The 22400-nt window shown below is 40.9% G+C and overlaps 2 protein-coding genes across 3 annotated transcripts; both read right to left on the reverse strand.

The window, feature by feature from the left end:
* Positions 1 to 3491: 3491 nt before the first annotated feature.
* On the reverse strand, positions 3492 to 15353 carry LOC122130583 (zinc finger protein 185-like). 2 transcript variants are annotated; one of them, XM_042705309.1, is made up of 31 exons: positions 15181 to 15353; positions 13855 to 13913; positions 13085 to 13208; positions 12864 to 12968; positions 12719 to 12751; positions 12531 to 12590; positions 12250 to 12300; positions 12072 to 12152; positions 11879 to 11959; positions 11490 to 11543; positions 11195 to 11290; positions 10753 to 10887; positions 10578 to 10637; positions 10391 to 10453; positions 9851 to 9922; positions 9447 to 9524; positions 9270 to 9353; positions 9090 to 9158; positions 8604 to 8687; positions 8382 to 8432; positions 8053 to 8097; positions 7794 to 7853; positions 7615 to 7680; positions 7440 to 7508; positions 7183 to 7245; positions 6736 to 6810; positions 5633 to 5692; positions 4609 to 4662; positions 4421 to 4510; positions 4208 to 4307; positions 3492 to 4122 (listed from the first exon to the last, which is right to left on the reverse strand). In XM_042705309.1, the coding sequence occupies exons 2-31, from the start codon at positions 13871 to 13873 to the stop codon at positions 4024 to 4026; spliced, it is 2181 nt and encodes a 726-aa protein (XP_042561243.1). In that variant the 5' UTR covers positions 13874 to 13913; positions 15181 to 15353; the 3' UTR covers positions 3492 to 4023. The 2 variants fall into 2 exon arrangements, with proteins under 2 accessions (XP_042561243.1, XP_042561244.1); XM_042705310.1 differs by lacking the exons at positions 6736 to 6810; positions 7183 to 7245; positions 7440 to 7508; positions 7615 to 7680; positions 7794 to 7853.
* A 1599-nt stretch (positions 15354 to 16952) lies between these two features.
* nsdhl (NAD(P) dependent steroid dehydrogenase-like) lies at positions 16953 to 22373 on the reverse strand. Its single transcript, XM_042705311.1, has 8 exons — positions 22237 to 22373; positions 22001 to 22055; positions 21591 to 21752; positions 21289 to 21435; positions 20987 to 21115; positions 20549 to 20691; positions 19929 to 20031; positions 16953 to 17739 (listed from the first exon to the last, which is right to left on the reverse strand). The coding sequence occupies exons 2-8, from the start codon at positions 22019 to 22021 to the stop codon at positions 17407 to 17409; spliced, it is 1038 nt and encodes a 345-aa protein (XP_042561245.1). The 5' UTR covers positions 22022 to 22055; positions 22237 to 22373; the 3' UTR covers positions 16953 to 17406.
* Between the last annotated feature and the right edge of the window lie 27 nt (positions 22374 to 22400).

The raw sequence follows: 22400 nt of genomic DNA on the forward strand, positions 1-22400 counted from the left end.
ACTGCTCCCTCATTATACAGCGAGGACACTTACCTGACAGGTATGGACATAAAAGCTGTTAAAAAAACATGCTAGAATCATTGGAACTGTAAATGTCTAATCCAAGTGCTGTTAAAAACCCCCAGCTTACAAGAAATGTGAACGTCTCCAACGAGAAATTGAGCGAGACGCACATTTCAACGAGAAAACTACGCCAGGAGATCAGAACGCTAAAAAGTTACAATTTAAAGGTCCCCAAGTTTACATTTTTTCATCTAGGTGGAATCTCATCAATTTTCAGTTTATTATTGGTGCTGGGTTTTGAGAATTGTTTGACTATTACTTACGATAGTTACCTAAGTATGAAACTTGCTTTCACATAATGTCTAGGTTGTAATGCTAATCCATGTCTTTGTGTAATAAAGGTGGCAATGTGCTGTGAAAGCTTTTTTTATATTTTTTATATATATATTTTCACAGGGTGGTCTGACCCAGACACAGAACACTAGTGCATAGCCCAGGATGCTAGGTGGAAGAACGTTTGTGTTTAACTCCTTCACATGACTATACCACGAAACTCTATTTCAAGATGAAGCAAGTGCTTGTCTATTTAAAAACGTGCTTCAAAAATGCCAAGTTGTTGCATACTGTCTTCAGTGTTACATATGAATATCAAATTAGACACTAACAGTCAAATATCTTAGTCATAAATCAAGTTACTTGTTGCTTTTATCCTCTGTAAGCTTGGCCACATTTTTGGTAACTTCTGTGAGTGAGAGGAGCTGGGGTAGGCTTTTTTTTTTTTTTTTTTTTTTTAACGTACTTTCAAAATAATTCAATTGTTTCCATTTTTGCTTTGAATCATAGAATATCAATTATATTGGCTGGACTTGGGTCTTATTAGGGTTTTTATTTATTTTAATCTTGAGAGTGTGAATAAAACATTTGACAACATGGAGTGCAGATGTGTGTGGCACCGATCGCCTCCAGCTCAGCGTCGGAGAGACCAAGGAGCTTGTAGTGGACTACCGGCGGAGCGGGAGGTGGAGCCCCCCAACTCCTAACTGGATGGTCTGGAGACAGTCGGGGAGGAGAGAACGCAAGGAGGCTGGACTGTTTTATTTTTATTTTGTTTGTTTGATTCCTATTCATATTCTTATTTTTGTTGAATGTCTGATTCCTATTCACTTCCCTGCACTCAAATCACATTGTGTGTATGTAATTTTATTTATGTTTTATTTTATTTTTTATTTATTGTCTGATTTTGATTTATGTTTGATATATACGTTAATGCCTTTTTAGGTTGTATAGCCTTTTTCACTCTGGCAGGGGGACTGCCAATGGAAACTAGCCTTTTGGCTACAATTGGGTGCATTTACATCTTAATGTTCATGAATGTACACTGTCCCTCTTCATCAAATAAACAAACTGATTGATTGATTGATGGCATGTTGCATTACTCAATAGAATATTGTGCCCATTTCCTCTAACCATCTCTGTAGCATAGCATAGCATAGCATGTTTTGTATTTCTTCCTGTGTTTGCCCTGGAATCTAAATACTGGCTGTCTTGAGATTGGGTAGCCTGGGTACCAGATTAATTTAGCCCCGCCCACAACATTTGAGGTCTGGAAGTTCGGTCTGGCATTGCTCGTTGGGGAGAAAATATGCCGACAAAAACTTTACCAGACCAATCAAATTGTCAGGGCGGGCTTTATACGATGATGAGCAGATGATCAACCGTAACGTAATCAACCACGTCACCAAAGCGTTTGGGTTGAATTCGTTTTTAACAAACATGACTGCCGCTGGAGATCTGAAATGTGGAGATTCAAGTCTGTTTTAGAAGACATTGACAGCACATTCATTTTGAAAGAGGAACAGAGAAACGCGATCAAGGCATTTGTCGATCGGAAAGATGTTTTTGCCGTCCTTCCTACGGGATCCGGTGAAAGTTTAATGTATCAGCTGGCCCCGATGGTCGACGTTATGGTCATACTACGTTGCTCTGATTGGTTCTAGGTATATCCAATTGAGCGAAGAGGCATTTTTTTGCTGGTTCGGTTGAAACACGCCCCATAATCACAGCCCAATAGAGCAGTATCAGACTCATATTCTGACTAGAATTATGAGTATGACATCGTCAGGCTAGAGATTTGGGCTAGCTAGTAAAAATGCACAAAAGGAAACTGACGTTTCATACATAAAATATCCAGTCTTTTATCTGATCGGAGTTCTTCATGGACACATTAAATGCAACCAGAGTTCAGGAGTTGTCCATGTATTTCTGCTGGTTGTGTTGAAGATATGGAACAGTAATTACAATGTAAATCCATCCAAGTCCATTTCAATGGCAAAGTTACAGCAAGCCTTTAATAATTTGTATTCAAATTATACATTTCATTCCAAATTATTGACTTAAAAACATTTAGGGACTTTAATATGGAGCTGATCAACAGGGATTTTAGTCAGGCTAGGTCATACTAATCGAAAGCCTCCCATACTGGCACACTGACTTGGTTTGGTCACATTATTTAATATAATTGGCAGGTCATTGTCCTGATTGGATGTAAGTATAGACTAACTTTTTAATAGCCTATATTGCCATATTAATAGTTTTAAAAATGTGAGGATTCCATCTGGTTTTGCAAAAAAAAGCATTCTGAATTCATTTAGAAACACTGTTCATGACTTAAGAATGTATTAATCAAGTGCCTTGTATTAATAATTACCTTGTATGAATCATGTGCTTATATAAGCAGGAACATGGCTTTTCTGTGTTTCTGTGTATGTGTAACTTAGATTATTAGGTGCTGACGCCACTTAGTCTGCGTATGTGTAAGACCTACATGCGTAAGTGAGGGAACCTCTTGTCTATGTTTGGGTGAGCTCAGAGGTGATAAGAAGGGTCGAAGTGTGCTTGTGCGACCCTGTGTAAAACGGAAATCTTTGCATTTCAGAAAGCGCAGTTGGGATGACACAAAGGGACTTTTAGTCGAGCGTGACTATTCCTGCTGGCGTTAGAAACATTTATGGCGTCAGAGTTAGATCAATCTTAACTATATAAACTCTGTGCGATGTTCCTTCCTTGTGCTGTGAGTGAGCCCGATTGCATTTGTTACTGAATAAATATACTGATCTACAACTCCGGAGTCCTGAGATAACTTGAGTGAATTTTCACCTAACACGAATAGTCTCTTTAAGGACTATAATGCATTTTTACTATTTTAAAGGTAGTCACACTCCACTGCTCCAGAAGCACTGTTTTGGTTGACAGGGATTGTCTATGGCTCAGTCCGAGCTACTACGTTTCCCATTTACAGAGCAAGGACTTGTGTATGAACATTGGAGTTTTTTGAGTGCAAACACTGAACGCACAGCTAGAGGACAGTGATTTGCTGAATTTGACAAAAAAAAGTGTATGGAATTAGAATCGCGGGCTCTTCCCTTAATGTCATATTCTCACATATTTAATGGGGTCATGTTTTGTATTTCTTCACCATACCCTTCAAATAATCATTCAAGGTTTATTGAGTTTCTTCAGACAATGAAAACAAAGGTAGAACAAACAGAACAGAAGACACAAGGCAGTGGAGGATACGATTAATTCAGAGCTCATGTTCTTGTAACAAATAAAACCTCACCTCTATGCAGTAATATATTTTTCCAAAGCCTTGATAAGTTGATGTTGCAGATACACACCCAATAAATCAAGCATACACACATATATATATATATATATAGATAGATCCTTCATTTCACCTTTTATGCCACGCTGTCAGATTACAGTATTATTTCAACATTATTTCTCTACTAGTATGGGAGTAGAAGAGCTTTGTCCCATAAGGATCTGTTACCTTCATTCAGACTATGTAGAGGGGCTTCCAGAGCACGACTGCATATTTCTTGCAATGTGATGTTTTGACTGTGTAACAGTATGAGAAACCACTCAACTGCATCAGATCATGTGGACAGGTTTCTGTACGAGTCCTGTCGGAATTGTGGGTAATGTCTTTTGGGGGGACTGCTGGACCAGTCATCTGCATCAAATCACATTTGAATAGCAGCTCTCGCAGTGCACCGTCCCATTGTGCAAAAACATGCTGCAGAGCAAGTCTCCCATCTCCCTGCTGCATATGCCACACTATTGAGGAAACAAAAGAAATCCTTTAAGTGTCTTACAAAATGAACACTTTGTTCAGTTTCCTTTTAAATGCTTGGTAGGTTACCTTGAAGCATGATGGATGGCAGGAGATGTTGAGATGTTCAATAGAGATCCTCGCATCGCTGCCCACAAGCTCTCCGCAGTATGAGCAGGCAGACATGTCACTGAAAAAAGTTCGCCAGGTTAAAAATGATTATTCCAATAATCCAATTATTGATGGAATAATCCAGCATGGCACACCATACTGTAGTATAAACTATATGAAACTATATGTTACCTGAGATGGGATCTGGGGCTGCTGTCAAGTCCTGAAGACTGGTTGGATTCGTTTGTTTCATCGACATATTCCTTCAAGAGCACAAAACCCCTGTGAAGGAAAGTATGTGATCAAGGCTGCAAATATTTGACCGTAGGAGCAGGACCATAGTATTCAAACATTTCTCTGCATTCCTCTCAGGTACTTACTTTTTTGACTCTGGGTCTGATGATGTGCCTTCCTGCTCCGTAGTGTCAAGCAGGCTAAAAATAAATCACAAAAGTGATGAAGTGAAGTTATTTGACAGGTAGACAGTAAGACATGTTACATGCAACACATTAATGAATGCTGGTTTGAGGAACATGAGCATTACATTTTTGGTATTGACACATACTGTCTTCTTGTTTCTCAAAATAGTATATCTGTATGTTTCTAACCATAGATATGAAAAGTTGGGGAGTGTGAACGCCTTGACCCTTAGGTAGACACAGAAACACTCCGGAAATAGGACAAATTAATTGGTATTCCAAGAGGAAGACAATCCCTCACTGACACAATCAACACCAATCAAAAGAACTGGAATTCCAATATAAGGGACACTGGTCACTCTGGCCCTGTTTTATACTGGTTTCAGTTTAGTGAACTGGAAAGACAACCCAGACCTAATTGAGCTCATACTGTGACAGCAGTAACACTGGCCAACTCAAAGCAACAGCAATAATACAGTTTTACAACTGCTTATACACATTTTCTAAAAACTAGGTCTAATTTTTTCAAAACTCTACCCACAATTCACAAAACCTCACATACAAAATGCAGAACACCACAAATCCCCTATGAAATGAAACACTGCATTCAAACTATGTTTTGGAGTATCCCACCTCCTCCCCAGTCTCCTCATTTTCAGTAGTAGCTCTAGGCTCACAATACCCCTTATCCATAGGGGTGTCACTCGCTCACACGTGATCTCTGCTATGGGCATATCAGGACCACGGCCAGCTCGACCACTCAATAATCCCTTTTCATAACTTTTGTGTCAAATTGTAAACACAACTAATCATTTGGTTAGACTTCAAGCACTAACTACACACTAGTATGATAAATCTCCTGTTAGGTTAAAGTATTTTGCATTTACAGTGTTACAATCTGACTAACCTATAGTCATTTACATACATGTATCAAGTATCAAAAGAATCCCTAATGAAATGGATGCAGTGACTAGACAGGCCTCACCTGTCATAAAGGCTGTTGTATTCATTCTTAGGACTTGGAGGAGAGACAGGATCTGCGGAACTGTGGAGTTGTCACATGATAACAGTGAATCAGTCCATGTATTTATGGAGATAATGGCAACAGTCAACCTACTGGTCGCAATATAATTATGGTTCAAATAAATCAGTAACAGTACTAGCAGTAGCCGTATTTAGAATATTGTATTATATTGTATGATACATCTCCTTGTTAGGCTAAAGTCTTTTGCATTTACAGTGTTACAATCTGACTAAACCGGTTACAATAGACTGAATACATTATTAAAGTATGATGGAGTACTTTCAAATATTTCAATACATTATCAGTTGCTCATACAGTGCCCTATATCATTTTTAGTGCTACAGTAATGTACCAAATATAAAATATAGTTTGCCTGAAAAAAGGTTCATTACAGCAAACTGAAATATATTTAGTTACCACAGAAATCCAGAGAGTGTGTGACCGTACCCAGCTTCCTATTTGGGTCTTGTCACAGCAACTCAATGCCCTCTTTTGGAATTTAGTACATATGTCTTGCATTTTGAAGGGCAGAGCCTTTAAAAGGCAGACAAGTGTTCAAGGGCTGATCATTGTGTATTAGAAAGTGAACTATGTGTATAATGTCTTGCAAAATTGTTTTATGAAGTTAAAAACTGAGTCAAAGGCTGAGAATCAGCACATGGTTTTGTAGATTTGGTGTGGGATTTTTCTGTTTGTGTGATATGTAAATGTTTTTGTGTGTAAGCAGTTTAAGAGTGTGATAAGGAGTATCATGAGCAACATGAGTTTACCTGTTCACTGGTAGGGAAATAAAACCTTAATACTGAAACCACACTGACTGTGGTTGAACAAGTTTGTTGCCCTTTCAGTGAATAAAGACTTTGATATTGACATTGAGTGACATTGTCAGAAATATAACATTCGCAAAAGATATAGCAGATATGTAATGCTATTTATTTATTTATTGGGGCATACCGGACAATTGTGGTGGTGGTAACTGACATTTACTTTGTTGACAAACAGATCTAAATATTCAAAACACTGTTAGAATATGCGTGAGCATATGATGTAACAATGGTGCATACCTCTCCTCTGTTGTCCTAGTAGTGTAAACAGTGGGGGAGGTCCATCTATCCCACGGGGAATCATTTTCTGAGGACCTAAACATATTTCATACATTATTCAAAGAAATGAGCAATATGAGGGTAAACAAAACCAGTTCAGGCCTGAGAAACTACTACAAAGAGATTTTAGCTGTGAATGCCGAGTTTGTTTAATGGTAAATTGTGGACGGTTTCTTAATAGAAATCTGTGAAACACAAGTGATGTTAAATTTGAATTGTGTTTGTACCTCACTAGCTTTAAACCCCCACAGCCCACTGTGGCCGACTGGCAACACAACAAAGTGGAGTTGATATGATGTTGCCATAGAGCGCCTTGCAGCACCTCTCTTTCAACCATACTAACAAATGGATTGATTTCTCAATTTTCAATGAATCCATAGGAGATTATCAGAAGACCGTAATACTCACTTCTTCTCAAATTTAATGACAGTCTCCTGCTCATCAGCATCTCTGGCAGGTTCCTTCTCCTCACTGGGACACACACAAACAGGTGCATGTAACACACAGAACATTCAATTCCATTAAATTCAATTATATTTATATAGCGCCAAAACAATTAAATTGTCAAGGCGCTTTACAGAGCCCAGTGCCTGAACCAGAACATGTGATAGGCCAAAAAGTTCCGATATGATCTTTCCATCAACCTACTTTGTTTGCTTTCCTACCTTTTGTATGAGCTGGGGGTGTCCTGAATTGGGGTGTCAAAGCGTTCCCAAGATCTGTTAGTAATGAGTCTGTGAGAGGGAGGAAGGAATATAATTATACACACTGTTGGGACTGTGTGGCTGTCTGTGTGACAGGAGGAAGAGGACTGCTTTGAGTTTGCTGTTCTTAATATACCTTGTGCTGTTTGTGTCGATGGGGATGATGTCGTCAGCAAGGCTCACCAGTGCACTAGGGGGCATACTTTAATTTGGCACAGCAGGAAACAAAAATAGATTAGCAAGCAGCCTATAGTCATGTATCAAGTATCAAAAGAATCCCTAATGAAATGGATGCAGTGACTAGACAGGCCTCACCTGTCATAAAGGCTGTTGTATTCATTCTTAGGACTTAGAGGAGAGACAGGATCTGCGGAACTGTGGAGTTGTCACATGATAACAGTGAATCAGTCCATGTATTTATGGAGATAATGGTAACAGTCAGCCTACTGGCCACAATATAATTATAGTTCAAATACATCAGTCACAGTACTACCAGTAGCCGTATTTAGAATATTGTATGCGTTACAGAACAAGGTAGGGTGCTTATGTTAATAAGGTGAACAACGTTTCTTACCTGGTTATTGAGCCAAGTACGAGAGGATCAAATAGCTCCACAGGACTACAATTAGAACAACGTGTGTCATTACTGAAGTCACAATATTTGCACAGGTCATTTGTTTTCCTTGTACTGGTTATATTAGCCTTTTGCACAGACTTTATATCTCACTTTTGTCTGCCTTTTGCAACCTAGTTTTAAATTATTGTTTAGTATGTCTCATTACTAGTTGTGTGTTGTATAAGCTACTGGATGTCCTAAATTTCCCTCGGGATAAATAAAGTATCCATCTATCTATCCATCTTGTCTGTCCCTGTAAAGTGTCACCTCTAAGACAACATATTTACCTCTTCATGGATGTGGTCTCTATCGGAATAGGATCAAATGGATCGGTGGAGCTAAAAAATAAGAAACAATTTCACTCTTTTCACATGTAGATGTCAGATATCTATACAGCCATCAATAGACAGCCTTAGCTGAAGCAGTTGAAACAATACAGGAACTAGGCTAGTTGTTGCGTCAGTTTTGTACTGTCATGTAAAGCTGTGCTGCAGCATGTGGAGCTTTACCTGTTCTTAATGACAGAAGTGGTGATTGGTTTTGCGATCTGGGGATCAGAGCTATCAAGGGTGTCCTCTGCATAAGGGTGTCTTCTGCATGAAAAACAGCAATGTTGGTTTCAGTTGGTTTTCACTGTTGTTTTACAGTATAATAGATATAAATAACTCACAGCCTTGTGAGATATTTATTTCTGTTTTAGTGTCCTTAACTAACTTTAAACATTGTCCAAAATGAAATCAAATTCAATTTTTGCCCACTGTAACTCCTCAGTGAAGCTATTTCCAGTTTTTGAAAAGTCCATGCACAGGATTACGGCTAAACACCTTCACATGTAACAAAAATAGCACACTGTCATACCCATCCTCAGTAATGATAGTAGGGTTAGTCATTATGAGGATGCTTTCTGAGGAACTGATCAATCACAAAGTAAATGAGAACCACTTGCTCTGTCTGCATCAGCCATGAAGTGGAAAAGCTGCACATATTTATCATACCTCCAAGTGTCCACTAGAGGCTCCTCCTTTGAGTCGTCCACATTTCTGAAGCGATAGTCAGTGCTTATGCTAGAGAGAGAGGGAGAGTAAAAACCATGAGAGATGGGTCGAAATGCATTAAGATATTGGTAAACAAAAGATAACCTGGAAAATGTATGCAAAATCTCTCATCCCTCTCACCTAGTGGCAGATGTATCAATTGGGATGACATCATCAGCAAGCAGATTGAGTGCTCCAGTGGTCTTCTGTGGCGGGACGAAAGAGCTGAGGAAAGGAGGTCCATTATTATATTTCCATTACATTTGACTCTTTCATTATCTGTGAGCATCAGTGAATCTTGTCTAGAGGATCTCTTACTCCTCAGGCCCTGACAGGAGGTCCTGACTCCAAGATGGGGGGCTGCGGGGAGCAGGGTCCACTGGCTCCTCTTCTCCACTGGCAAAAACAGGTAGCGTCACAAAAGAGTTATACAGGTGTAGAGAAATGATGGGAGACACATAATCTCTGCTGTCCCTCACTAATAGCTACTGACAATTTAGTTTTTATTGAAGAATAGAAGTAGGTGTCTCCGGATTTAAGTTCACTAAGAGGAGAGACAGTGCCACCATGTGGCCGCCTAAGGAGTGGGTGTCTCGTAGTCAGGAAGACATAACTAAAAATGACAGTAACAATCCATGGAAAACCATGCAAGTAAATGCTATGTACAAAGACAATACTCAGGCCAAACATTTCCAGCAAGAACATTACTCTCTCATACAAACCTTTGAGCAAGGGTAAAGAGGTCATCATTATGAAGGTCATTACTTTGTTCAGGGATGGGTTCAGGATCAACACTGCGAAATGAAGCAAATCAGGACAAATCATAAAAAAGAAACTGTATAAAGTTAAGGAATGAAATCACAAATACAAAGACTTGGTAAACGGTAAAGTCATTGTTTAAAAAGGTTTACTTGGTTTTAACCCTGAATGCAGACCTGTTTTCTACTGTCTGTGTCTCTTCAACCAATACAGGCTGCATGTGTTTTATGCTGTAAAGGGAAAAGCCCTCATTTTATTAACATGGAAGCACGGACGGTGAACTGTAAGAAAACATATGCGCGACTGGTAGTGGGAACCATTAGACAAGTCTGAGTAATATCAATTCAAGGTGCCTTTCTATGACAGGACTGGGGTCTGGGACATCTGCAGAAACATCCTCTGTCTTTGCCTTGTGGCTGCGGTTATGGGAGGTGTACAGACACACAGTATGGCAGCTGACAGTGAATACTGAGGAAGTGCTGAGTGATGTGTGCTGAGAGTACCTGTCTTTAACAGAACTGGAGCCGTAATCAGCCACGGGAACTGCTTCTTTCCTTTCTTCTGGTCTGTTGAAGATGTGGAATGAAAAATGAGGCTTAAACTTGTGCAGAGGAAACTTTCTTCCTTGTTCCTTGAATTATGCTTTTGTTTTCAGCAGTGGGTGTGTCGTTACGTTTGTTCAAGTTTTACCTGGTAGTTTCTGTGTTGAAAGATATGAGGGTGTCTGACAAAGCGCTCAGAGTGCCAGCACTGAGGACAGACAAATGAGCCAGTCATTAAATAGTTACACAAAAAAAATGCATTAAAACATTGCAATGTATGTAATATTTTGTATGTTGTTTGTATGTAATGTTAATCATTTAACCTCTGTTTAGCAGGGCTGTAGGGCTCAGGAACACTCTCTTGGGGTACAGACTTGGGGGTCACAACAGGGGTCACTGCCACTGGGGGTACCTCTTTCTGAACTGGGGTGATGGGTTTATCCACCCTCGTCTCTACACTGATGACACACACAAACGGACATATGGTTGCACCATTCTCTGCACAAGTCACGTGAGAAGGGTTCAGAGCAGTGGCACACGTGGGAAGGTTGGGTGTGAGTCTGTCTGTCTGTCTGTCTGTCTGTCTGTCTGTCTGTCTGTCTGTCTGTCTGTCTGTCTGTCTGTCTGTCTGTCTGTCTGTCTGTCTGTCTGTCTGTCTGTCTGTCTGTCTGTCTGTCTGTCTGTCTGTCTGTCTGTCTGTCTGTCTGTCTGTCTGTCTATCTGTCTGTCTGTCTGTCTGTCTGTCTGTCTGTCTGTCTGTCTCACCTGGCCTGTGTGACAGGAGCAGGGACGGGAGATGTTGAGACGGGCTCTTTTGGAGTCTCAGCAGGTGTAGTGTCCTCATCATCGCTGATCACCACCCTGCCAAAGTTCATACCACATTGTAGTCATTTATTTCCACATGGACTAAAAAGGCAATGCAGAATGTTATTACTAAGGTGCAGATAGAACAACCACACCAGGACAACACAGGCACTCGACAGAACCCACCCTCACACACCCACACCCACACCCACACCCACACCCACACACACAAGAATGGATAGATTCGATTCTCTACCTTTTAGCCACAAATGTACTGCTCACTGGAGGAGTTTCTGGTGTGCTTGTGGATCTATTTGAACAGAATGTGGAAATACAGATTTTTTGGGGGAAAAAGCAGGACAACAGAAATAATGGGAAATGCCATTCATGTCTTGTACAGCATACTACTTCCAATGGAAGTGTGCTCTTGGAAACTCATTCACTGTTCGTAACTCAGTTAGCTGGGTACTGGATATGCCTAAAGTCCCATCTTCGTCTTAAAGGCTGTACAGCATGTGAGTTATATTGTACTGCACTTCTACATTGTTATCTGTCTGACAGATTGGGGATAGATGTGCTGGGGATTCATCTCCCCTGTAAGCAGCAAAGAGTGTTACTGTACTTTTGGCTTTGTCTGAAACGTACTCATATTTCTTGGCTGCTGAGAGGACGTAAGACCGCTGCCGGCCAGCATTTGCCTTGAGGACATCACTGGCTGCTTCCGTGCTGAAACACAAGCATACGATTCCTTTGTAAAAATCAATCTAGGTAAATTAAATTTAAAAAGAACATTCTAACACAAATGGTTCCCCTCTACTTTCCATCCACTTTCTCTCACCGTTTCTCTACTTCCTCCGGGGAGAGCTGAGGCTCAGACTGGACCGTGGGCTCTGTAGTGACTCGTACTGTATGAGGGGCTCTGAAAACACCAAACAGGTTACCATGAAAGCAAGCAGTAAGTATGATGAGTTGAAATGTGTGGCTTACAATAGTATGCAGATATTGAATGCACTCACATTTTCTTGTATTCCTCAGACGGCTTCTTAGTGAAGCTGGCAGTCGGACCACTGTATGATGGAAATGCAGCGGTTTAAATCACAAACCAACTGGAACTGCTGAAACACTTAAGGCGTTGTCTGTTTGTCTGCTTTGTCTGAATTTAGCTTATCATCTACATCATGACAGATGCAGCTCTTGGTATGTGTAACATGACCTGGAGCACCTAGTGAGCAAGGACTACCATTGCTTTAACGAGAGGAGCACTGGACCTAATGACCCAGTGATGTCTGTTTCTCACCTAAAACCATTGGTTGACGTTGAAGAAGCAGGCTTGGTGTCAGTCTTTGTGAAAACCCCTCTGTAAAAGTAGAGCACGTCATGAAGTTCAGCAGTTCCAAACCAGTCTCCATTCAGTTCAGCAGTTCTAAACCAGTGGTCAGTCTCCATTAAGTTCACTTCATATTCACAAAAAGGGCTTGGGCTCACCTGATTAGATATCCTGATGTTGGTGCTTTTGTACTGTGGAAGTCAAACAAATACTGGTGTTATGCATGCAACCAAAGAGAAAGATAGTCTGTTATGTAAAAATGTCTTGCACATGTTGTTTTGCTGTACCGGGGAGAACATTTACCTTTGTGTGGTATCACTGGGAGCAGGCGCTTTGCTTACAGGTGAAGAGACCGGACTGGTTTCTGTTTGGGCTTCATTTAGACGTTTTGCCCGGACCTCAGCCATCCTGCAAGGGACGTTACCAGAAGAATGAACCAAGTCAGGAGATGTTCTCATTCACTATTGTGAGCTGTACATCAGACATGTAGACTTAACATCCCTCTCCTTTCCGCTGGTCCTTACCATGGCTTCTCCTCCTCAGCCTTGGCCTCGGCCTCGGCTTCTTTGCGTCTCTGGATCCAGCTGCTGTCTCCCTTAAAAGTTGTTCGGACCTTAGTCGTCTGAAAAACAGAGTTCCTGTCCCCTTCTGAAGTGAAATACACACACTTGTTAATACAGCCATTAAAACAGGCAGGGTGCGATTTGTCAAAACAACAGAGATGGGGATGTTTTTTTGTTTTTTTTTATCATGAAAAAACAAGCAATAAATAGGCCTAATTCTTTTCAAGTTAACGGTAGGCCCTATTAGGTTACATGTTGAACAGTTTTTTGTAAAAACCAGAGGGGGGGTAAATCCACCCCATCCCCCCCAACAAATCGCACCCTGAAAACAGGTATAAGCAGCAGGCCCTCTTTCAGTCCTTCTTTGTCTTTCTTTCTTTCTTTCTTTCTTTCTTTCTTTCTCTCTCTCTTTCTTGATATCTATCTCTCAAACAAACATGTATTCACGCCCTCTTTTGAAAGCCACATATGGAAAAAAATATTTGATCATTTGATAGAATGAAAGAGATCTTATCACACATGCTTACTAATCTGTTTCAGTGTACAGATTAGTACACTGCTGATGAGTCACAAGTGTCAGCTCTCTCTATGTCAACAGTGTGGATGTGCCCTGAATATGGCAGGAATGTAACCGTGGCAACTATCCAGAAGCATTAAATCTTAAAACTGGAAAAGAACAAAGCAGCCTGACAGAAGTGATTCTTTGTCATGAGTTGTCACTGTAAGCTTACCCTTTGTAGGCTTAGACATTGTGTGTAGATCACGTGTTACGTTCCTGAAGTAGTGTCACCTGTGTAGAAAAGGGGAATATGTGATTTAGATAATTAGGTTGGACATAAAGATTAAATAACATAGCGTACTTAAGTGGCTGTAGTTTCTACATCACCAAAACACATCCCAACAGTGTTTTACCAGCTTTAAAAGTTGTTTCCTCCTCAATTCATACTTAATGTAAACATGATTCAGTGCTAAATTGCTTACATAAGTGAAGGTCAGTGATGTGAAATGGTATTTTAAATGCCTTTAAATTGACTGACTTATGGTAACCTTACATCAATCTGAACAAAGCAGAGCTACCCAAATGCGCCTTGCATTCCTCAATCTCACCACTTAGCCATGTGGAAAGGCCTGTCCTACCACTTTCTACAAAACGGATACTCTCACACACACACAGTCATTTTCCAAGTCATCTCTATTTATGAAAAGAGTTAAAGAGTAACCACCGGATCGAGTAACTCACTCCTACAAAGTCATTACACACTGAAGCGGTACAGTTATCAGGAGCTACAAAGATAAGTGACACACAAGGTATTCAGGTTAGATGATCCTGCTATCCAGGCTATAGATCGAGACGCTTCCTCTTAAAATGGTTTCGTATGGGCTTCAATGGAACTTTAAATTGGAATTTGATCAGTCAACAATTCTCTAATGATTGTATGACTTTAAACACAACACTAAGCCTGACAGTACAAGAGGGTTAAAGTGCAGTACAGTAACATTCCCGTCAGACAGGGAAAAGTCAGATTAGGAGTTTATGCAAAACAATGGAGCGTCGCCACTTCATTACACAAATCAGTTCAGCGCTACAGGAAATTCTTTGCTTACAGTTTGTGCAGCAAAATCTGAGGTGACAACCCTTTGAGTGGAGAAAATAGAAACTTTTTCCACATAAAGACATCATGAGAGAGAGAGAGAGAAAGAGAGAGAGAGAGAGAGAGCGAGAGAGAGAGAGAGAGAGAGAGAGCAAACACAGTGGTACTATACAGTATGAGCAAGAAGTCTTTCGGACAGGAGACAAAGAACAGCAAACACACTGACAGCCAAATGGTTTTATGTTTGGCAAACAGTTCCAACGCGTCATAAAGTAAGACATGGAACACCAAAAAACTGTCCATGAAGTGGATACACCATATGTCAAACTCAGGAGGAGTATTCCATTGAAGCCTATTCACTAAACACCTAAGATTATCACTTTCCCCTACTTTCGTATACCGCCTAGAATTTATATAACATGCGTTTCATTACATAAATCTTGTCAAGGCAATATATCAACCTACCTGTAGTAGAGGTCCTGACCAACAGCTGCTCTTTGGATCGTTCTTAACAGCCAACTGATGGGCGAAGCCCAGATAATGAGGGTTGTAGAGGACTGGTGCTCTGTCACTGAGTGGAAAGTCTCCACCCTCTGACAGGTGTCTCCCCTGAGTGAACAGGTCCGGGCGTTGGCACAGACAAGCTCAGCCAGTCAGGGAGGCCAAGCCACCCATAGTGGGAGTGTATGTCTTTTGTGTGTGTGTGTGTGTGTGGGTGTGTGTGTGTGTGTGTGTGTGGTGTGTGTGTGTGTGTGTGTGTGTGTGTGTGCACACTGAGATATGGAAACAGGTGGACTGGAAGTTTCTGTTTACTTCTTATCCCATTGTTTCAGCAAGGAAGCACATTAGTCCAAATACAGCTGACAGGTGAGCGGCCAATGGTGCGTGTGTGGCACAAACAGCCACACAGCTCTTAAAAGGCTCCTGGGGGAGACATGTCCTCAAGCTCACTGCACAGGGAGGCAGATCTTAATGGTTGGTCATCGAAAACTGTAATCACCACAGACACCATTCACAATAGGTGCCTCCGAAATGCCATCAACTCCACATGGCATTTAGGCGGGGTTTCACTTTGGTGCATGGCCTAGACAGACCTGTTTTGTTTTACTACAAGCACATGAGAACAGAAAGAGAGAGATGGGAATTCCAAGGAACAGATATTAAGGGAAGGGCAGAAGCCTATCTCCTGAACAACAGCTCTTTGGTTAATTGATGCTTTCTCTGCTAAACCCTCTGTCTGCACTCTGCTGAACCAGAGGAGGAACACGAAGTGCAATATTTTTCCAAAAACCCTAGCTGCCCCCCCCACGGCCCAGAGGGGGTCAGCGAGCGATGCAACGCCCATCCCATCCCATCTCTCTGGCAATAAAAACAATGAGCATACCTTGCATACATTTAGCATGCTCTGCCTTTTAACAAAAGCTGGGTGGAGAAAGCGGTGTTGCAACCTCCAGAGATATTCATTAACGTCAGGGTTAGGTTAGCTCTTAGTCATCTGGTTCACACCTGAATGAATGGAATCAGACTAGAACAGAAAACTAGTTTCAAAGTGCCTAGCACACTGGCAAGACTGCCACTCTCTGACAGATCAAACTTATTGAGAAAAGGCAAATCTGGCAAATCACCCACAGATACCAACAGACATACTTCCAACCTGAAGCCAAAGTATAAACCAGTAAGGTGACCTTGCCAACTGTTTCCTGACTTGCCAGTGTCTGATGGTTCCTCCCGTCTCTCGGCTCTCATGGTTGCTCGGAGAATTTCAGGAATCTCTCCACCCCTTTCACCACACCAACGGATGGAATGGCAACAATGCAGGGCCAAGCCGGCTTTATCTCAGTATCAGGTCAGTCATTTTGATTCATGTTCAAACCTAAAAGGCTACATTCATGAATAAAGGGTGAAATGTACCATAGAATGCATTATATGCTGAATGAGACGACAAAGGAGCATGTACTGAACTGCACGCCTTACTATACCATAATATGTTTGACCTTTCATCTCTATGCAAATACAGATTGAATTTCCTTTTTACTTATAGATAAAAAAAAATTAACAGAACTAATTTACTGAAATTACTATTTCTGGAGAAAAAGTTAAAAATATATAGAAAGCACAGCATAAAGCATCTCGAAAGGTTTCGGAAACACCATAATTTGTAATAGTCAAATATGTTCCTGGGTTACATGCAAGTCCTTCCAAAGTGCTATTCTTACCATGACCATAAAATGACGTTATTTTGAACTGTTTCAATTATTTATTAAACTGTTGATCAAATATTAATTTCAACAACACTACTCTTCAGTTATAAGGAATGTTGGTCCCAGCAATTTGACAAACAAGTGAATTCCTGAACAGCAGTCAGCCCATCTATGAGTGGCACACACCCAACTCAGGTGAAAGAGTTGACAGCACCAAAAACTCACATAGCAGGGTCCCCATGACAACATGCCCGAGGATGAGGTATCATACAAGGTTAGGTGGCAGTTGAAATGCACTAAATCACACATACAGTGCATACAGAACAGAACATATACATTTCCAATCCAACACTCTCAACACATACAGTGGCTCACAATAGCAGCTGTGTAGACACATTTAGGCCAACTGGACCAGTCTTTTGTGTTAAACCGACACCCAACCAGGCACTCGTGTGAGTAATGAACTGAACACGCAAGCAGTCGGCATGGGCTAGACTCCCTTCCGCAGGTGTGGGTAGCTCTCCACTGTTCGGGTGATGCCCTCTTTCAAGCTGACTGGCGGCCGGTAGCCCATGTCCTCCTTTGCTCGGGCGCAGCTGTAGTAGTGGTGGGTGCCAGCCAGTGCCACGCGCATGGGGGTGAAGGTGGGCTTGATGCGGACCAGGGGCCGCAGCAGCAGGGCCACCAGCCAGAGCAGCAGGGCGATGCCGTACACCAGCTGGTAGGGTAGGTGGTAGCGCGGCGCATCATAACCCAGCCCTACTAGCACCTGGGACATGAAGTCCCAGAAGCGCACAGGCTCATCATTAGTGATGTGGTAGGCCTGGAGGATAAAAAGATCACATGAAGAGATACAGTGTGATAACATAATATGACTTCCACGCTCATAGATAACATGCTTTGACACTGTGAATGTTAGAAATGCTAGAGAGCACCTGTGCATTGCATAATGTAAATGTCACCGTCAGGGTAAAAGGTTGTTGGAGCATGTGACTTGAATATATGTGAGGAGAGAGTGATAAGGAAAGTGTGTACTTGTTTGGGAATGAGATAGAAAGACAGAGAGAGCAAGTCAATGAAAAAGAATGAGCTAGGTCAGGGGCACTCAATTAGAAACCCAAAAGGTCCACTCGCCAAATTTCCATTCAGTCCAGGGTCCGGAACAGTGACGGTCAAAATCCAAAAACATAACTCCAACTAAAACGTTCGAACTATGCACAAAAGGTGATGTGGTTTGGTCTTATTTGTGTGAAAGGTGACACCTTTTTTGTGCTTTAAACTTGGGCATAAAAGGTGTGAAGGCCAGGCGGCACTGATGTAAGTGTTCATTAGTGAGTGTGCTCCTGTATTTGTTTTTCACCATATTCATGGTTGAAAAGGCAGACTCACAACAGTATGTTGAGGTATGCACGCTCTTGTTGTGTGACTGATCTAACTATTACACTGCATGTTGCTTGGTATGATGATTGCAGATGGTTTCTGGCCCTTACCTCAGAGTTCTGGGGGTAATTTGGTTCGAAGTGTGCATGCTTTGTTTCATAGTGACGTTTCACGTTACCACTTTTGACAAGCGCAACAGATAAAACATATCGGTTTTGTGCTCCCCACAGGCAGCAGAAATGCATACTTGTCAGTCCACTCTTTGTTTAATTCGCAATTTTTGGAATCAACTTTTAGTTTTTTGTCGGGTTTAGAGCACGCCATGATTTTCGTTTGCTGAGAAACAGATATTGTTCACAAATTCATCTGCCCGCGTTGTTGCCATTGACACACACAACCTGCGTGACTCACAGAGCTCGCGGCCAATATTGAGTGAGTGAGTTGTCATAGTGATGTTGTTATTACAGCTCCTGATCTGGATTGGACAAGGAAGATAAAAAACCAAATCGAGTAGGAATAAAAATGTATAGCGCGAAATCATGCACCAATGAAAACTCACTTGGATCATGATTACATTAGCATGTTGATTTTGGCTTTGGTCCAAATTTGATTGCGTCTGGGTCCGGATCCGGACCGGAGTCCGCCTATTGAGTACCCCTGAGCTAGTGTATGGAAGAGAGAATAGGGCTATTCCATTTCAATGCAACCAATTTTTTATGATTTTACAACTGACAATTTTTCACCTAAATTACAGAGCAAGTTAGGGGGTTCAAAAAGGCTTCATAGGGATGTTTGCCAGGAACAGGCACCCAAAAGTTAAAAATAATAATTAAATTAAATAAAATTAAAAATAAAAAAAAAACACGTAAAAAGGTCCCAGGGGGATTTTTTGGGCAAATTTGAAACATCCTTTTCTCAATAAGTATTTAGGATATTCCAGTAATATTTGTCTTCCTGCTGTAAAACAAACTTGTATGAGGATCTGTTAAGGCCATAGGTAGTTTAATCTGGCAGAAACTGACCTGTAAAGATGGCTCCAGAATAAAAATGTCCAATTTTCTAACATTTTCAAAAAAAAAAAAAAGAATCTAATGTGTGATACATGAAGATGATGATGTATCTATTTTCAATAATAAAAAAAAAAAATCATGAAATTTGTTATATTATTCACAATTCAATTACACTGCTTAATACCTCAAGTGCAAGCAAAATATACATTTTACTATCCTCTCTACCCTACTCTACTGTACTTTCTGTCCCTCCAGATCTCGCGTTGAGCGCCAGGTTAGGTCAAATTCTGTTCAAGTGTACTCCTCCACACATCCGTACTGTAGCTCACTAATACACTGCATCCGATCTTTGTTTTACCTATCCCTATACTTCATATATTATTAAATAATTTTAAAGATTACAATTATGACCCTTCTCCCCTTCTGTAAAAGTAATTTGCTGTAATTACATAAATAGTATCCCAATGACTAATATTTGGGATGTCTCCCTCATATTTGAGGTAGGAACCCTTGGCTGACGTGTCATGGAATGTCCCAATAAGTGAATGTGTGCATGCATCAAGGAAGGACAGAGACAGAAAGAGAGAGAGAGACAGCTGTTAGTTAGTTAACTGGTTCTGACCTTGCCACAAAGTGGTGAATCTGGTTTCAGGTGCTCCGCTGCCAGAATGTGCCCATGAACAACATTCTCCACAAAGGTGAAGTCCACCAGGTTAGAGCCATCACTGCCAAGGCACACACATACAGTATGTCATATGTCAACAAATGTGAGCAAAGCCAGACTGTTTTTATTGCTAATATAAGCCATTGCATTCTTTGCACCTGTTCAGAGTGATGATTGATTATGACATTGATGATGATTATGATGATTATGACTGAATATTATTTCGATTCCAAATTCATGTTTTCAGAGTTTAATAATTTAGTGGTTAAAACATAAAAAATAAATGATAACAATATCGAAATTTTGATTTTGATTAGCTTTTACAAAATGAATCCTAATGAAACAGAATGTGATATTCATATATCACTATCATTGTCCGTGGTCAACTCAGTAATGTTTTCATAACACTGAAAAAGATTCCTCTAAGCTAAAGAATGCCACTTCATGAGACCACTCTTAACTGCCAACATTTTAGATTTTGCATCATTGGACTGGAGATGTCAAGCATTTCCTGGCAATAGCATTTAGTGAGATCTGTAGCGTTTCAGTGATGCTGGTACTTCACTATCATTACCCACCCAATGATAAACTTCATCTTTCCGCGGCGAGCTGTGTCCACCAAGATGGGCACGAGTTGGGGGTCTTGAGGGCCAAAGATGCCATGGGGCCGAATGGCGACAGTGAGGAAGCCTTTATCCTTATCACAAGCCTCAAGGACCAGCTGAGGAGGAGCAACAGAAGAAGAAACATATGACTGCTTACACTCTACTGACTGACTGGCATACATAAGAATGTCCTTCAAGTTACATAAGAATGCCCTTCAAATCATTGGTCAAGTTAATATACATTGTACGCCAGGTCGAAAATCTGGCTTTGTGAGACAGGAAAAATGTGTATATATATATATATATATATATATATATATATATATATATATATATATTTCTGAATTATTTGAAAAAGAAAAAAAAACTGCAAAGGCACATCTCTGATCACATCTAAGATTCAACTGTTACCTTTTCCTGTTGAATCTTGGTCTCAGTGTAGTAGTCAATGGGTTTTTTCGCATATGGAAGTTCCTCCTTCCCATCTTTTATGTCAGTGCCCTCAAACACCACACTGGCACTACTAGTCAAAACCAGTTTCTGAAACAGTCAGATACAGATATTTTCCATCTTAATTTGTTATCAGTGAAATCAGATGTGCTAGCAAAGGCCTCTTTGTTATGTGTCTCTCCTGTGACTAGTATCTGTGTGCATAGAGATTCTTCCACTGTGATACTAAGATAAAAGAATGCCAGAGATACAGTGCCTCCTACCTGCACTCCCCTCTCTTGACAAGCTTGTATGACAATGCGGGTGCCATCAACATTGACTTTCTGAAATAATGCACGGTCATCACTGGCAGGAGCTGGAGATGCACAGTGAAACACCAGGGAAACATCCTGCAAAGCTGTAAGTAAAGCCTAGAGAGAGAGAGAGAGAGAGAGAGAACCTTTGATGTCCTGTCATTGCATCCAAAAATTAAATGGAATATCACTCTTATTTATGATACAAATATGTTGTGTGTTTCTATGTCTCTGGGAAGAAGTTGTCATTTTCTTGCAGCGCAAAAGCTCACCTGTTTGTCGCAAAGGTCCCCCACATGAAACGCCACTCCAGGGAGTTCATAACTCTGCCGAATGTCGAACACTGTAACTGTGTACCCTTTCTCCAGCAACTTCTCCACCAGGTGTCTCCCAAGGAACCCTGACCCGCCAATGACAGCACATCTTTTGCTGCTCTGTAAACAATAAAACCAAGGGTCTACATAGGAATACTGATATTGAACACTGTAACTGTAAGAACACAGGTTACTGGGTGAAGGTACGCAAAAGACTACTTTGTTTAAGATCGCTAATCTACTAATAGCCATACAAAATATAGTTGGTGCATGTACAAAAAGGGGTTGACAAGTTGGCTCTCCTAAGCATGGTAGGCTACCTAGAAGAAAACATCAGTAAAGTCAACTCGACTGCTTTCCAAACTTACTGGTCGAATGCGAGTGGCCATCCTCTGAGCAGTGTCCTTTAATCCAAACTCGAGCCTAAAAGATACAATGTATTAGTTCAAGTGCATATTCAATACGGATGAAGACCTGTGCGTTGCTCATGATTTTGGGAATGGTTAACTAAACGCAGAAACTACATGCAGGCCCATTCGTAAAAATATCACAACATAACACTTCGGTCTTTCAAACAGGCTACATACTGAATTCTATAACTCACTTGAAAAATGTGCAAACACCACGAGCCGAACAAGTCTTAATACAAATATGAGACTGTATCAGCTGATGAGCTGGTGATAATCTCACTGGTGAATGAAAACCGCCGATGTCAAGTTGACAAGTAAGGAAAGCCAATAATACAAAGTTACGCAAAAGAACGCCATA

This window comes from Clupea harengus, unplaced genomic scaffold, assembly GCF_900700415.2.
Source record: "Clupea harengus unplaced genomic scaffold, Ch_v2.0.2, whole genome shotgun sequence".
Taxonomy (NCBI): domain Eukaryota; kingdom Metazoa; phylum Chordata; class Actinopteri; order Clupeiformes; family Clupeidae; genus Clupea; species Clupea harengus.

Excerpts from the sequence above, each read along its gene's own strand:
- nsdhl (XM_042705311.1), bottom strand. The coding sequence starts at position 22,021 with ATGGCCACTCGCATTCGACCA. Across the intron at positions 21,436-21,590 it reads GGGACCTTTGCGACAAACAG|GCTTTACTTACAGCTTTGCA; the intron begins GTGAGCTTTTGC and ends CTCTCTCTCTAG. Across the intron at positions 21,116-21,288 it reads GTCAAGAGAGGGGAGTGCAG|AAACTGGTTTTGACTAGTAG; the intron begins GTAGGAGGCACT and ends TGACTGTTTCAG.
- LOC122130583 (XM_042705309.1), bottom strand. Across the intron at positions 12,591-12,718 it reads ACATCAGGATATCTAATCAG|AGGGGTTTTCACAAAGACTG; the intron begins GTGAGCCCAAGC and ends CTACTTTTACAG. Across the intron at positions 4,511-4,608 it reads TCAGACCCAGAGTCAAAAAA|GGGTTTTGTGCTCTTGAAGG; the intron begins GTAAGTACCTGA and ends TTTCCTTCACAG.